Source organism: Octodon degus, unplaced genomic scaffold (genome assembly GCF_000260255.1).
Source record: "Octodon degus isolate 3935 unplaced genomic scaffold, OctDeg1.0 scaffold00003, whole genome shotgun sequence".
NCBI lineage: Eukaryota > Metazoa > Chordata > Mammalia > Rodentia > Octodontidae > Octodon > Octodon degus.
In genome coordinates, this window is record NW_004524579.1 from 11,956,457 (window position 1) to 11,974,164 (window position 17,708).

The 17,708-nt window shown below is 38.2% G+C and overlaps 1 protein-coding gene across 1 annotated transcript in view; it reads right to left on the reverse strand.

Moving 5' to 3' along the window:
* Window positions 1–3,538: 3,538 nt before the first annotated feature.
* The window catches only part of Rprd1a (regulation of nuclear pre-mRNA domain containing 1A), a 74,515-nt gene continuing 60,345 nt past the window's right edge, over window positions 3,539–17,708 (reverse strand). The window contains exon 7 of the mRNA XM_004623590.2: window positions 3,539–3,932. Coding sequence (XP_004623647.1) covers window positions 3,783–3,932 — 150 coding nt within the window. The 3' untranslated portion in view covers window positions 3,539–3,782. The remainder of the gene's footprint in view (window positions 3,933–17,708) is intronic.

Genomic DNA, 17,708 nt, shown 5'->3' on the forward strand with positions numbered 1-17,708 from the left:
TTCCTATCTTCCTCGTAACTTTTGGAATGGAAATGTCCATCTTGTGCTACTGTATGTTGGAAGTGTTTAACTTTCTTAGCTCACAGCTAAAAGTTTGCCTTAAATCTCAAGAAACTTTATTAGACTTGAACTTATTTGTTTTGAGACTGGGTCTAAGTAGTCCAGGCTGGCCTTGAACTTTTAAGTAGCCTGGGCTACTATAAATATGCTGTATTTTGGGTTTGGTTTTTTTGGCAGAATCAGGGATTGAACTCAGGCCCTTGTGCTTATTCTACTGAGCCATCTCCCTGGCCCCATATGCTGCATTTTAAATTTTAAAAAGTCACAGACTTTCAATAAACCCTCTGAATGATTCTCAAACTTCAGTATTTCTCTGCCATTAACACAGCTGAAAGTAACATTAATACTTTCAGTACTCTGCTTCCCTCCTAGTCCATTAATCTGTCATCTTTAACACCCATATCCAATGAATCAGTCATAGAGACAACCTATACAGTGAAACTTCAAAAAGAACATAAATCTTTATTAAGAACATTTATACTGTCATCACATACAGCCAAAGAAAAAAGGATAAACAGGAAGGGTTCATCTTCCCATGTGCTATTGCCACCTCAGAATAGTGTGGATGGCCAGAATTAAAGTTGTTGATAAATGTCTATATAAATAAATTCATTAAGTAACACAATGTTGCCTTTTTATACAGAGAAGAACCGGGCGTACACTTTTAAAAGTTTTAATATAGTGCAACAATTATGAAACATGACATCTTAAGCTATTTAATAGAATACAAAGAAGTTTAGTAGCTTTATGTTATTCCACATTATATAAATTTTTAGAATGGAAAATTCAGAAAGAACCTTTCAACTTTCCCTAAAATTCACTTTTGAAATTTTTCTCTAAAAAGGTGTCAGAACCAGTTCAATAACTATACTGTGAAGAGTTGCTCCTCTGCAGTAAAAACTAAAATCTAGGTTTGTCTTTTAATTTTGCAAATCAGTCATTCCAGCTTTTGCTGATGCCAAAGGATTTCTAATAGAAAAACCCTGATTCAGACTGCATATGGAAAAGATTACCAAAATAGCTGTCTCTGGAATGGTTTTCCTCATAGGGAGGTTGGTATTGAGCAAAATTTTCTTTTCTTAGACTCCCAGTTCCTTGCTAAGGTTCTTAATGTAGTATTGTAAGGAGTAGAGGGAACATCAGAGAATCTGTTCAAACTGCCACTCCGGACAGCTATCTGCGCTTTATGGAGAAAAGAGTGATGCTATCCATTCAAAGCATAGAACCCCTCATGCAAGTATGGTGAAACACTTTTCTCTTGAAGGGCCAGGTCAAACCACACTCAGTTGCATGATTTGCCTCAGATACACAGTGAAGAAAATGCTCATGATTAAGAATTTGGTATCATAGTACCCCCAACCCAACTTAACCCATTTACAGTGAAAATTTAGACTTCCTTTTAAGAAGGAAGACTATTACTGCTAAGGCTTACTAAGCTAACTACAATAAGGCTGAGAACATGACTTCTAAAACAGATTATATTATTAATGTTCAGTTAGGGAACTACCCAACTGAAATTTGTGGAGGACTGATCAAGGAGCGGGATTCTGATTGTTGAGTACTATTACTTATCACAAATCTCATCAAGCTCTTTAAAAAAATAATGCATTTTTATCATAAATATTTAGAGCAGATACTGGCATTAAAATCAGTATCTAAGTCAGAAGTTTGTCTTTAATGGTGAAAATACACCAACAAACTTCTAAAGGATTTCAAATCTTCCCACAAGTACATAGTTTATAAATTAGTTTTAAATGGAAAATATATGTATGTGTATATATATATATTTTTGAATGGATAAATCATTTTAGCAGATCATAAATAAGGTCAAGATACGGAAAATAAGTTAACATACAGGTTTTTGCTTTCACATTAGCAACAACAAAAACAGTATACTTTCATAATAGATATAAGCAGGTTTCCTAACTGTATATTTGTTTTCTCCCCTTCCCCTCTGCTGAATCATTTCTTCTACTTCCTACACCAAAAGACACTTGTACACAACATAGGCGCAGACACCTCCAGGCCTAAGTTTGGCTGCCATACACAATCCCATTAGAGTGATGTTACAAATATTGGTCAAGGTCTACCATGGGTAATTTATGAACCATACTGTAAGTTAAAGACATCCATGGTTAAGTGGATTAGGTTCCCACGTAAGCTTTCAGGGGTAATGTGAGCTGTGCGCAGGGAACCCAACTACTGTTGTTTCTGTAGAAAATATATCCTAACTCCCAAAAGTTGTCTGAAACACTTTGGAATATAACACATCTATGGTTCAGGACTACTACATGTGTCTGTCTTGGAGAGAGGTCACACTGGTAAAAGCACTATTTCCTATAATGACTATTAATAAATGTATGCCTTTTCCTTCACATATAAATTTATTTCAATCACAATCTTACTAGCTGAGAAAAAAAAGAGTGAAGTCATTCAGAGTAGTGAAATATGACTGGCTTGTGGGATTTAAAAGACGTTTTATTATCTAATTTGAATCTGCTTACAATGACAAATGTCTAATATGTAAAGCAATGAATGAGAAAAATATCCTAAGTTATTATTAAAGACAAATTCACAGCTTAACAGTGTGATTTAAAAAGAAAGCTGGAGAGCATGCAACTCACTAACACACAAGGTTAGAAATAAAAGGTAGAAGTACATTTGTTTTGAGTCACATCTGCAAATATACAAATATAAAATTTATCAGATCTACCCTGTGGGATAGCACTGCTTAATTTCCAAATATACAGTCATTCAAATCTCCTACAGAAACAATGTTCCATGTTCCTTACTAAACAGTAATGAATACTGTATTCTAGAACTACTAGAGCTAAAAAATACTATTATTTTTTAAGTTATATGGTTGAGGGAATAATAAAAAGCATCATTCTTTCAGGTCTCTTTTAATTCCATACATGAATGTTTTTTAATTAAAGGGCTCAATTATGTTAAGAGGCTAATGTGTTAAACATAAACCAACTCCAGAACCAAAGTTATTCTCTTGGTAGAGTGTAAAATTTTGTATTTCCAAAGTTTTTTTTTCATATTAATGTACCCAAATATTTAATTCTAAACAGTGTAATGAAAGGAATCCCTGCCTAACATCTCATTACACTGGCAGTTGGAATGGACTGCTACTGGAGTAAAGTTCTCTGGGCTCTGCTCTAACCCTGCCGCTGGTGCTGTTTAGCATTACACTGCTTGCCTCTAAGGATCAAAGGCTGGGGAGGTACAGAACTAGCACTGGGGTTGGGAAGAAAGGTGAAGATTAAGTTGGAACACTTAGTTTTCTCTATAATCAAGTCCTAACTACACCATAATAATGTCTCAACCAACTCTTGATTAGGTCTTCCCCTTTAGTAATTAGATAGTATACAGTGATTAGTGAAAACAAAGAAAAACAACTGAAAATATATGAAGAAATAGAAATATGGAATTTTTCACAACGCCTTCGATCAAAAAAATTTACAAAAAGATCTTTTGAAAATAATCACTATTTGTGAGCTTATTAATTCACAGAGATCATCACTTTATTTAAACTAAGTTATGTTTAACTTACTAATAAAATAGTAAACAAACCAACATTTTAAACAACTTTATAAATTATTTGTTTCTTTTGTTAGCATCACTCTCAACAGTATACAAAAATAATGCTACAGGACTGTCCACCTAACTTGTCTCCATCTCTTGCAAAGTCCTGGCCCTTGGAAAGAGAACGGCCATCAATCTTCACTGTAGATGTCCCCCGCAAAGGGCAGATGCATGTGGCTGCCAGTGACATTGGGCAATCGAGATAAATCTGGTAGGCTCTGGATCCGGGACCTAAGTTCTTTGCGCACCAGGGAAACTCTGGCTAACTTGCGCTTGTATTCCTGCAAAATCAAAACATATTTGTTAGCATCTGGAGGCGCAAAGAACTCCCTGGCTAATGCTGGACATAAAATCTGATACTATACTCAGCCAATGCCAAACTTAAAGTTACTCCAATATTGAATTTTAGTAATTTAATACCATAAAATGGGCTATGAAAATACATATGTAAACCCTAGTATTTGAAATAAATCTTTTAACCATTGACTAACATTTATGTCTAACTTCAGCATATAAGATTTCCAGTATTGAATTTTAAAAATTAAAATTACATATTTATCTTAACAAATTAAGCTGGAAATTTAGCACTTTTCAATTGTGAATGTGGCAATCAGCCAATACAGTTTATTATCCATCACTATATCTAACAGAAACCAAATGCTTCATATTAATTGCTTTTTAAAACCACTGCATATTGAAGTTCACATTTATTGCTGCACTTAAAACTTGTGATAATTACATCCACCACTGAATGTTATGTGTTAAACAGGGTGAGGTGGTGCACACCTGTAACCTCAGCACAGAGGCTGAGGCAGGACGACAGCCACCAGTTCCAGGCTAACCTGGGCTATAGTATTGAGTACTACACAGCAAGACACTATCTCAAAAAAAAAAAGTCATTTGTTAATAAACATTATTGAACAAATTTTGTCATTTGGATAGTTGTACTAAAATGTAATGTTTCCTTTGTAACATCATGTATTTTACTGCATTTAAAAACATTTTAACTTGAGAAGAGGTCCAAGGCTTCACCAGACAGAACACCAGTGGCTCAAAAATAGGCTCAAAGAGCTTGCAAACAGAGAAGAAAGCTGACTGAATGGCTTAGTGGGAACAACCCCCCCTCCGTAGTGGAAACTGTCTCCTCTAGATTCTAAATCCTCCACAAGGATGGCTTCTGCACTCCTATCACCTTGCAGAGATGAGGCCTGAAGGCTAGTCTAGAGAATGGGCATTCTTCCTTCTAGAAAGACAGTCTTCTCCCTCCCTCTGACCTGAGATGACCTACCTCATAAGCAAAACAGATTGGGTTAAATAATAACCAGCTTTACACTGTGTAAAGGTTGAGTGAACATTCTGTTACTTCTACGAAGATGTAACTTCATTAGTGTATGGCAATGCTGGCTGCACATGAGAATCACCTAGAGTATTTCTGAAAACCACTCATTTTTCAGAAGAACTTTTGATCCCAATGCATATCACTTGCTTTTGAAAACGATGGTGATGTAGAGCTAGAAATGTGAATGAATTCTCTGTTAGGCTTCTTCACATTATTGAGACTCCTTTTTAGAATTGTCAACTTTTACATGTCCGTGACTTCTAATCTACACTGAAGGTGAAGATGCAAGAAAAGATACAACAGTCCTATAACTTCAAGGTATCATGTTTTCTCTTGCTTTCTCCCTACCAGAGATGCAATCAGAATGCCATGTAGGGTGCAGCATGGTAACGCAGCACAGAAGACAAGCATGGGGTATTTCACATGCTGGATGCATCCTTCTCAACAGCATCTTCTGCCATACACCTCTATCTCTATGTGTCTTGCTCACCATGTGCCAGTGTGGTGGTGACCCTCATGGTCCTTATCCACACTATACTTGAATATCCAGACACTTCGAGGTCAGTTCAATATACTCAGATTCTGCTCAAACACATTCAAAGTGAATTTGTGGGGCTGGTGAGATGGCTCAGTGGTCTAAAGCACCTACTTAGAACAAGCTTAGCAAAAACAAAGGGACCGAGGTTCAATTCCCCCAGCACCACATGCCAGCCAGCCCCGCCCCTTGGTGGGCTGAGCTGGACACACACACACACACAAATAAAAATTTTTTTAAAAAAGTGAATTTGTTCTCTGCTTGTCTTGGAGCTGGATGTTTTGAGAAGTGTACCGTGTCTTTGGTAGCCATTTTCCCAATCCTAGTTTCTTATTTCCAACATCCATTTTGTCTTATCTTTATTTATTTGGGGGGGGGGCAGAATTGGGGATTGAACTCAGGCCCTTGTGCTTGCCAGGGAAGCACTTATTCCACTGAGCCATCTCCCTGGCCCTTCTAATCTTTAATTACTAAGAGTTACCTTGAAAAGCCAGGCACAGTGCTGTGTACTTGTAGTTCCAGCCAGTTGGGAGGCTGGAGAAGGAGAATGGGTGCCTTGAGTTTAGAGGCCAGCTAGGTTGAACTGCCTGAAACCCATTAACTACTTGATTATATCATCCAGGCCACAGTCCTAAAAGTTTTAAACTGACTCACTGATGAGTCTAGAAAGAGGCACCACGATTCCAGAGCCTGGTTTATTAAGGCAACAATGCTCACAATAATATATATGTATTACTCTGGCTCTGATGCACACAAATCAGACTTCTCCATAACAGCACCACTCATGTACTCCTTTCAAAGCACTTTTAGAAAAATAATGCTGTAACTTGGTGTCCTGTGTTTTGTACCACAGGTCTATTAAGTGCTATAATGACAGTATAACATGTAGCAGGCACATGTTTTGAAGCACTGAAGACTTACTTTCAAACAAAGCCTCCTACCTTTGCAAAACTAACATTTCAAGGGGAACAAGGCATACAGACACTATTTCAGAGGTTTTTTTTGTTTTGTTTTGTTTTTGGCAGAACCAGGGATTGAACTCAGGCCCTTGCGCATGCCAGGCAAGCACTTACTATTTCTGATATGAATACAAGAAAAATATGTAATGGAATAAAAAGGAGCAATACAGGGGCAGGCTCAGCACTACTTTACGCCTAAATCAGCAGAAAGAACCAAGGGTCCAAAAATACTAAATTCCACCACTCTTGATCTAGAGCATGGCTTCTACCATGACAGCTCGAGAGGAACACCTGACCTGCTTCTTGATAAACTGGACCTAAAAGGTCACATAGCCAGGAGTGGTGTGCGCCTGTAATCCTAGCACTTGGGAGGCTGGGGCAAGGATGATCATTGCAAGTTCAAGACCAACCTGGACCACAAAGCGATCTCAAGGTCAGCCTGAACTGCATAGCAAGACCTTGTCTCAAAAAGAAAAAAAAAAATCAGAACCACTATTTTAAAGCCTCTGAAAGTGGATCTAAGAGTAAAGAGCAAATTAAACATCTATTCAAGAAAAATCTACTACAAAAACTCAGTAACAGTATGTGGTATCTGCACCCACAGTGCTCTCTCCTTTCTCCTCTCACCTCAGCAAGGAACAGACTCCACTTCAGCGGCTGCAACCCACAACACAAACTTAGCGCGGCCAGTGTTCCCAGGTGAAAGGTCTTAGTCCCAGAAAGTGCAGACCAGCAGCATTTCTCACCCCACCACCAGCCACCTAGCGTCCAACTCCCTTGCTGAGCTAGGGGAGTCAGCCTGGGGAAACCCTACTGCCCAGTGCCCGCTCCACCTTGGATGTGAAGCACTGAGGAAGCCGGCTTCCAAATAACTCTTACTCTCATCAGGGAGATGAGGCAAGCTGAGATAACTCAAGACTGCTTTCCTCTTCCTTCCCCAAGAGCGGGGATAACACTCAGAGAAAAACTTTCCGCTGTACCCACTCCCGACTAGACTCTGATTTAAGTGAGGCCTATGTGAAGCAGGCAGAAAAATAGCTCCTAATCTCCAGTCAGGTAAGTATGAAGTAATTCATAAAATTATCACAGCAAAAATGCAGAAAGTCAAAATAAAAAAAAATCTTGAAAGGAGCACGAGAAACCTATTACTAAAAAGGATACCAGGGGCTGGTGAGATGGCTCAGCGGTCTAAAGCACCTACTTAGAACAAACTTAGCAAAGCACAGGGACCGCGGTTCAATCCCCCAGCACCACATGCCAGCCAGCCCTGCCCTCTGGTGGGCTGAGCTGGCCACACACACACACACACACACACACACAAATAAATAAAAATTAAAATAAAAAATAAAAAAAATAAAAAATAAAAAGGATACCAGTAAGATTAACATTCTAGGCAGGGCATGGCAGTGCACACCTGTAATTCCAGCAGTTGGTAATCTAACTCAGGAGAGTCAATGCGTGTTTGAGACCAGCCTGGGCTACAAAGTAAGCTCACGGCCAGCCTGAACTGCATCAACAGTTCCTGTCTCAAAAATACACAAACATACCAAAATAAATAAATAAAATAATAATAACAACATTCTACTTCTTAGCAGAAATACTAGAGGGAGAACAGAAGCCAGCACAGATGAAGCACTCAAAAGGAAAAAAATCTTCCAATCAAAAATCCTAAACCTGGGGGCTGGAGAGATGGCTCAGTGGTCTAAAGCACCTACTTAGAACAAGCTTAGCAAAGCATCAGGGACCACGGTTCGATTCCCCAGCACCACATGCCAGCCAGCCCCGCCCCCTGGTGGGCTGAGCTGGCCACACACACCACACACACTCACTCACTCTCTGTCTCTCTCTCTGTCTCTCTCTCTCTCTCTCTCTCAAATAAATTAAAAAAAAAAATTTTAAAAAAAAATCCTAAATCTGGAAAAATTAACTCAAAAATTAAGATTTTTCTCCAAATGAAACCAGAATCTGTTGCTAGCCAACTCACCTTACAAAATAATTAAAGGAACTTCTTTAGTATAAAAGTAAGAGACCTCAAACTTATTGCAGTTCGCTGGGCATGGCGGCTCATGCCTATAATCCCAGTACTCAGGAGGCTGAGACAGGAGGAGCACTCTGAGTTCAAAACCAGCCAGAGCTACACACAGTAGTGAGTTCAAGGCCAGTCTGAACTGCATGACAAGCTGTTTCAAAAAAAAGTTACAGGCATTCACACCATGAAAAACAAGGCCAACAAAAAGCTTTAAAAAACAAAAGAACACAACATCCATGGAACCAAGCATTGTGGGGCATACCTGTAATCCCAGCAGCTGGGACTTCAAGGCAGAGGATCAGAATAAATGCAAGGCCAGTTGGGGTTACATAAGTAAGTTCAGGGCCAGCCTAAACTACCTGAGACACTGTCTCAAAACAACCCACAAAATACTAGTAAAGGTCACTGTTGTGGACTAAATGCGTGTCCTCTTCCCCTTATACCCATGACTACATTTGGAGATAAGACCCTAAAGAAAGTAAAGACAAATGAAGTTGGTATTGCCACAGCTTTTTTGCAAACCTTAAATTGCCATAAAATACCTATTTTTAACAGGTTTTTTTTTTTTTTTTTTTTTTGGTTAAAAGTTAAATGGACAAATTAGATTTTTCCCCACATGATGAAAAAAATTTTTTTTTTCCTTTTTTTTTTTTTTTTTTTTTTTTTTTTTGTGGAACCAGGGATTGAACTCAGGTCCTTGAGCTTGCCAGGGAAGCGCTTATTCTACTGAGCCATCTCCCCAGCCCCTGCTTTGTTCATCTTAATCTTCACAAAAATCCTGAAACTAAATGTTATTATCTGCTTTATAGGAAAACACAATTGTTCTTAATTTACTGAATTGCCCTTCATTTGCCCGTGTCATCTGTACTGCCTGCAGTCTCTTTTTGTTTCTAAGGGTTTATTTTTAGTACTGGGAACTGAACTCGGGGCCTCATGCCTGCCAGACAGGCAGGCGCTGTGCCACTGAGTTATATCCCCAACCTGTGTTTTTGAATCTTACAGTTCTTAACCACCAGTAAAGTCCAACCCCACTGTATAGTCTAGGTGAATTTTCACCTTGACAGAAGTCCTTTCCCTATCCCCTGCCATCCTTTCTTCAGGTTCCCAGCAGAAGCTACGTCTAACCTGTCTTTCTAATCTACATATGTACATATAACATGCAAGGCAGTACACAAAGGCAGGAGCAATCTTTATACTGCCATGACACTTCAACATGGTCAACCAGGAGGCATGCTATAATGGCAGGCACTACACATAAATTAGTTTGAAATCTGAACCATTAGAAAAAACTTTTCTTTACAGCCAATACTTTGTATATATCACATATCCAAAACTTACAATTTTTCTGACCTACATGATGAATGACCACTGCCAATAGAGGAAAATTTATTTTCTTTTGAAAAAGACTACGTAGAGCCAGCCAAATAGCTTAGTGGATTAAAGCGCCTGCAGGCAGGTGCAGGGGCCAATCCCCAGGCCTGCCGTGCCAGCCCTGCCCCTGGGATGTGCTAAGACAGCAACTGAGACTGGGCATGGTGGCACGTGCCTGTAATCCCAGCTCTTGGGAGGCTGTAAAACAGAAGAATCACTACAAGTCCCATCTAGTAGTGAGACCCTGAATACCCTGTAGACCCTTCCCTAAAACACCGGAAAAATAAAAAGAAAAAGACTATGTAGCAGAATAGCTTTGAATTTGCAATAATCCTCCCTGCCTTAGCCTTCTGAGCCTGGTATTATAGGATGGCTCACGACATCCAGTTTGCTACAGAAATCTTACTCGAGCCACAACTTCTGATCATGTTAATACTTGTTTTATTAAGTTATTTCTTCAACTTACTTAGTTGTAGTCATCAGGGTAGGGGGATGGAAGCACAGGTTGAGTTGAGAGGCAACACGTAACACCGGCTATTTCTCTAAGCATGCAACTTCAAGATCAAGAGAACCAATCTAAGGAAATGACCCACAACATTTCTCCATGTACTGGTAATTAAAGTGAGGAGGGGGACTCATCACATTCCTTGATCATCACTCTTTGCATGACTTTTTAGTGAACCCTTAGTATACAATATTCAGAAACTAAAGAACCACAGTATTGGGGCCAGGTAGATGGCTCAGTAGAATAAGCGCTTCCCTGGCAAGCGCAAGGGTCTAAGTTCAAACCCTGGTTCCACAAAAAAAAAAAAAAAAAAAAAGAACCACAGCACTTTAAGATCACTGTTCCTTGCTATAGCCCTGCTCAAATCTTTAATATGCTGAAACCCAGAGTGAAGATCCAAGACTAAGATCTAGTTTGCAATACTTATTAAAATCATTGAAATGTTTTTACTTAACACATCATACCACCAAGAGCTGAGTTACTATGATGTGATTATGTATACCTAAAATGTACTCTCCCTCAAAAAATATACATACACATCCCAATTTTTCTCATCTTCATTATTCAACCACTTCTTCCTTTCTAGCTACAGCAAACTCCCTGAAAGAATAATTTCATTGGTTACAGAATTCTGACTTTGTTTGCACAGCTTTGCCAAAAAGTCCACTATATTTTGGTTTTGTTCCTTTATAGACTGGGTGTTCTCCATCTCTGACTTCTCAAGTTTGCTTACTGTCTTGGATTTTGCAGTTTGAATATGATGTTATCTAAATGCAGATGACAAATCTGGTTTGGTTTGTTTTGTGTATTATTGTTCTTTTTTTTGTGGCACGGGGGATTGAACTCAGGACCCTGAGCTTCGCCAGGCAAGTGCTTATTCTACTGAGCTATTTCCCCAGCCCTTGTTCTTTTAAATCTTGCTTGATGTTTTGGAGTTTCCACAATCAGTGTTTTGGTGTCAATAATTTTGTAAGTTTCGAAATTCTTATTACTTTTAGTATTTCTTCTGCTTCATTCTTTTCATAGTATCTTATGCATATTGTTTCATTTTCCCAAACTGTCCCACAACTTCTGGATGTTCTATTATGAATTGCTTTATATTTTCTCACACTGAATTTCACTTTGGAAGTTCCCAATGACCTATTCTCAAACTCACCAATTTCTTCCCTGGAAGTATCTACAGTACTAAGGTGCCCATCAAATTGTATTTTCGTATTTGTAGTACGGTATTTGCTTTTCATTTTCCCCGAGCATTTGTACTACTCTATTTACACTGCCAATCTTTTCATGCTGTCTGCTTTCACTAAATTTCTTAAGGTTCATCTTAAATTCCTGATCTGCTAATTCCAAAACTGCTGCCATGACTCACTCTGATGCTTCTCTTTGGATGAGGTTTTGCCTTTAGCGTGTCTTGTAACTTCAATGAAACCCAAACATAGATGTATATACCAATACACAGGTCTGTAGTAGGTTTTATCAGACTAGAAGGCTGTGTTTAAGGTCTGCCATAGACACAGATTTATACACTGATACTTTATTAAATAGCCCTTTCATATTAGGCTGTTTTAACTAGTGTTATCTTGACAGTGCCTTACGTGGTGGTACACACGTGTAAACCATGTACTTGGAAGGTTGATACAGGAGGTTCACCATGAGTCTGAGGCCAGCCTGGGCTACTCTGTGAGCTCAAGAACAACCTGAATTACAAAGTGAGGCTCTGTCTCAAAAACAACTTGCTGCCACCTGTTAATACATCCCCTGGTCCTAATTCTATAAAAGTACACCTAATGGCCAGATGTGGTGGCACATGCCTGTAATTCCACCATTCAGGAGGAACACTACTCTTTTGAAGCCAACCTGGGTGACATGGGTGGATCTGAACTACATAGGAAGACTGTTTCAAAAAAGTAAAAAAAAAAAAAAATTACAAAGCCTAATTACCTTGTTCTAATAGTTTCTTTTGCCACTCTAGTTATTATGCTAAAATGGAATTCAGTGCTGAATCCTGAAATCCAGCTATAGCTGACCTTCCATCCAAATGCAATTAGAATTTTTCATATTTGGAAAACATATTTCATTAGCACCACTTAACACTGTGCTAGAGCTACACAGGATGACTTTTTTCCATGGAGGGGGGCCAAGCCACATCCTCACTACACTGATGTAGTCACCTTAGAACAATCTAAATATGGAAACTTGTACTGGCAGCTTTCAGGCAGAAAAAGGGGATGAGAGAAGGTAATGTCTGACTGCAATCCTTTTTCAATTTTCACTGGTTATAGAACAATGGTCTGACCATCCAACTTGTTAACTAATAAACAATGTAGTTACTGTTGTGGAGTGAGTCAGTCACTGATGAGTTTGAGACAGCTCTAGTTAACTGAAGTTTTAGTCAATTTGTATGCATGAGTATAATATGTGCATTTTTCAAAAATGTTGGCTACTCAAAAAAGATTCACAAAGTTAAATATATTTAACTTTAGCTAAATATATTTAACTATATTTCCAACAGCCATACAATAACTAAAATGTCCGTAGAATTAAGAGAATTGAATTAAAACACTGTGGTACAATAAACAATACCACAATTTACCAAGTTTACTGCTAATCAGCTTTCTACTTAATATTTTTGCATTCCATAGTACAATATCTCAATTTTAAAATGCACTATTAATCCTACAAAGTTCCCAAGAATACACTAGAATAAAAGTCAAATATGCTCCAAGAATGAAACACATTTTGCTCTGAAACAATTACATTCTCCATAATGTGATTTTTAAAAAAAAAAAAAAAAAAAAGCTTTTTTAAAATCTATTTGTGGAGGTTATCGCTACGAAGCTCAGACTCCTGTCTCAGCCTCCCCACCACTGGGATTACAGGAGTGCACCACCACACCTGGTTTGGCCAGCACAGTATGTGGTACCTGGAACAGAATCTGGGTCCTTGTGCTTGCCAGGGAGGTGCTTAGACTGCTGAGCTATCTCTCCAGCCCTCTATAATGTGATCTTAACACTACTAGATTTTGAAGATATTTTTTTTTTCCTTGTGGAACCAGGGATTGAATTCAATGAAGATATCTTGTAACAAATTCTAACTTCTAAGCAGGTTAAAATTTTCCTTGAATCCCCGTCCTTGGGGTGTGATGAGATGCTAAGACTGGGCATGGTGGGGCCAGGGAGATGGCTCAGTAGAATAAGCACTTGCCTGGCAAGTGCAAATGCCTGAGTTCAATCCCTGGTTCCACAAAAAAAGAGAAAAAAAAGAAAAAAGCCTGGGTGTGGTGGTGCTCGCCTATCATCCCAGTGCTTGGGAGGCTGAAAACTAGAGGATCATTACAAGTCCGATCCACATAGTGAGAGCTGGTACTAAAAAAAAAAAAAAAAAAAAAATTTCCTTGAACAATCTGGTGTACACAATGATATTCAAATTATCATTACTTATATTCTACTCTAACCCCAGTACTATTTCAAAAACTAAGAGTGGTTAAATAACTTAGACAGTAGTTACGAATAATACCTCTCTCACAATACATGAATGGTGCACACAAGAAACTGAAGTTACAGAGGCAATGAGGACTTTTTAATAAATCACAAAAAAATAACTTTCAATATTCCTTACAATAAATCCTTCACTCATGCCACATATATCTAGGTTTAAAAAAAAAAAAAAAAAAACTGTTCAACTAAAACGGTCTTACATTGGTTTCTGAAAATGCTGGGTAGTTCTGGTGGTGTAATCCTTTAACTCCAGGTTGCATACACAGCCTACTTATGCCATCAGTGACAAGATCCAATAATGTAGTACCCTAGTAACTAGTTTTCCATGTAAATGGCCCCCTACTGCTTCTAGCTGTTACCAACCTGATGAAATTACTACCCTCTTCCTCTGCTCCATGCTATGATAAAAATAGACTCCCCACACTGCTACCTGATCCCAGAAAGGACAAATGGGGCTGACCCTTCTGTTTCCACTAGTGTCTTCAGTCATAGTGTGTTGGTTCTACTTCCTTCTTCCCAGTATCTCAATTCTGGCACCAAAAGTTTGTCTAAATACTCCCACCATTTACGATAGTCCATGGGAAGACATAGCTTCTTTAACTCAATTCTGTTATTACTCCATGTTCTAGGAAAATGTGACTGCCTCTTCTGGAGCACCCATTGTCAGTCAATGTCTGTTCTGTCTCTCTGCTGTGGCCTTTTATGAGGGGAGTCTCATTAAATTGCTCAACTGCCCAAGCTGGGTTAAAACTTGCAGTCCTCCTGTCTCAGTCTCCCAGAGTGCTGGAATTACAGATGTGTGCCAAAATACCTAACATTCTTCTCTTATTAGAGCAGAGATATTACAAATACTATAAACCTGTTTCCTATATATTTGTTTATACTGTTTTAGCAATTTTTTGTCATCATGAATAAATTTTTTTTGATAGCAAAAATATACTTTAATATAATAGCTGCCAGCAATATACTGGTGCTGATGTTCCAGAGAGAAAAGAAAATACAAGCATTCTATGATAAGATTTCATTTATCTTTTCATGAAATGTAAAGAAAATACTCTTTTCAACACTATGGCTTAGGAGTTGAATTTTCTTGTCCAGGACAAAAATATAATTTTGGTTAGCCCTACTTTGATAACTTTAAGAGCCTATAAAGAAAATGAATGTGTCCCTCCCTTTAAATTAAATACTGGGCTGGAGAGATGGCTCAGTGGTCTAAAGCACCTACTTAGAACAAGCTTACCAAAGCACAGGGACCGCGGTTCAATCCCCCAGCACCACATGCCAGTCAGCCCCGCCCCCTGGTGGGCTGAGCTGGCCACACACACACACACACACAAATAAATAAAAAAAAAAAAAAACAAAAAAAAAAAAAAAAATAAATTAAATACTGATTATAACCAGTATTAAGAAATCGGTTAATCAATTAGCTCAACCAAATATATATCAAAATGTTCATGAAAAAAATAATTTGCATTTCCTCTCATTTTCACTGTAGATATTTCCTAAAGGGGAAATGCACAGAAATACAGCTACCTCCAGGCAATTTTGAAAATTCAAAACCCCACAGAAATAAAAATCCCTAAATTCTACAGTTGATCCATTTGTAGGACTAAACGTCAGAAATCTTTTAATTATATACACATTAATCTGGCATTTAAAGTTGTGAAGCCACAGTTCCTCAGAAATAAATTTTGACATCTTACTGGACATCTGCATCTAAACCAAATAATGGAAGGTGATAATATTGACTAAGAGTTTCCCAATTATTTAATAAGAAATTTCTGGGGCCTGAGAGATGGCTCATGAATAGAATTTCTTGTAATAATAGAAATGTTCAGTATTTGTACTACTGAACATAGTAGCCAACAGGGCAATGAGACTACTGGTACCAATAAATGGTATACTTTTTGTTTTAAAATCACTTACATGACTAATGTAGACCTACTGAATGCAGCAGCCCTGTATCTCTCCACCTTTTATCTTAATCCATGTCTCACCTCCATTTTTTCTGTTCACTTCTTTGTCATATTTATACCCATCTTTATTACACAGTATGATTAAGACAATATACTAGGTTTTACATTATGTGCTATATTCTTTTCTGTGACTTCTCTAAGAAAGCTGCAATTTTTTTTTTTTCATTTATGTATTTGGTACAGGGTCTCACTACACAGCTTAGACTCATAGTGGTCCTCCTGTTTTCAGCCTCCCAGAACTGAGATTACAGATGTACGTGCCCGGACTTGGTTGCCCCAGCTCAGCATGCCCCGGGGGTGGGGCCAGGTCTGGCATAGCATATGGGACTGCAGATCGAACCCTGGTCCTGCGCTTGCCAAAGCAGGTGCTTAGTCTGCTAAGCTATCTCGCTGGCCCTAAATTATCTCACTGGCCCCTCATCTTAAAAGAAAGTCAAAGGGAGAATGTCTGATTTTGTTCTTTAAAAGACAATTAATGATTTACATCAGGCAATGAAAGTGACATTTTGAATTCAGATCTCCTAGTTTAATCATTTTAGAGCACTGAGGGGCGAAAATATTTAAAAAAATTTCTAAGCAACCGTTAAGAACTTATACTGTGCCTAATGCTTTTGGTACCAAAGATGGAACTCAGAACTGTGTGCTTGCCAGGCAGGCACTTATGCCACCAAGCTACCTCCCTAGCTCCTGTATCTAACTTTGAAATGAAGTACATTTCATGTATAGATGGTAGACTTCACTCAATAAAGCCAAAAACTCAAAAACTGACTGAATGTATTCTTTGGCAGTACTAAGAAACCCAGTTGCAATTATCAAAATACTAAAACTGTAAATACTAGCAAAATAAGTACTTTTTCTGATAAAAAGAAAAATACTGCAGACATCAGACATTCAAAAAGAGTATTCCAGCTAAGTGTGATGCTACACTACACACCTGTAGTTTTAGCCACTCAGGATCCAAAGCAGATTGCTTGAGCCAGGAGTTCAAGGCCAACCTGGGCAAAACAGGAAAAAAAAAAAAAAAAAAAAAAAAAGGTAACAACCCCAAGAGAACATTCCTAAAAAACGATATAAATTCACTAAATGACATGCACTAACTAGAAAACCCAAGTTTAAGTTTTTGTATTGCTAAACTTTTGAGGTATGTGCTGTAAGTTGAGCAGTCTTAAGCATCCAATTTGAGTCCTCTAACAGCCATACAAAGTTGGCACGATTTTTTATCCTTATAGACAAAAGTGTTGCCTAATGTTACTACACTAGCAACCCAATTACAGAGTGCCCACTCTTCAGCAGAAAGCTCACCTGCTGATTTCAGTTTACTGATTTAAGAAAGACCAAAATCATCAAGAAAAGATTCTAAGCTTAAGCCTGTTTCTGGCCTTATCTCTTCAATGTGTTAAAATGTCACGGAATACATTATAAAAATGACAAAAGCCCACATTTATAAAAAGCCTACAGGTTAATATATTGTTTCAATACTTTTAAAAAATATATAAGCTGATTAACAACCCCAAAATAAAGGCAAATTGTTTTTTTAAAAAGAGATAGTTCCAAATTTTATACAAGCAAAACATGCCAATACTACTTTATCAAAAATATCTACATAGGGGCTGGGGAGATAGCTCAACAGCATGAGCGCCTGCCTGCCTGGCTGATTCTCATTCTCTCTCTCTCTCTCCTTCCCTCCCTCCCGCTCTCTCTCTATGCCTGGCATGTACAAGGTACCGAGTTCAATCCTTGGTACCGCCACAAAAAAAAAAAAAAAAAAAAAAAAAAAAAAAAAATTCTACATGCTACAAAAATCATCATGCCTAAAAGGATGTAGATAAACAGATGGATAGATAGA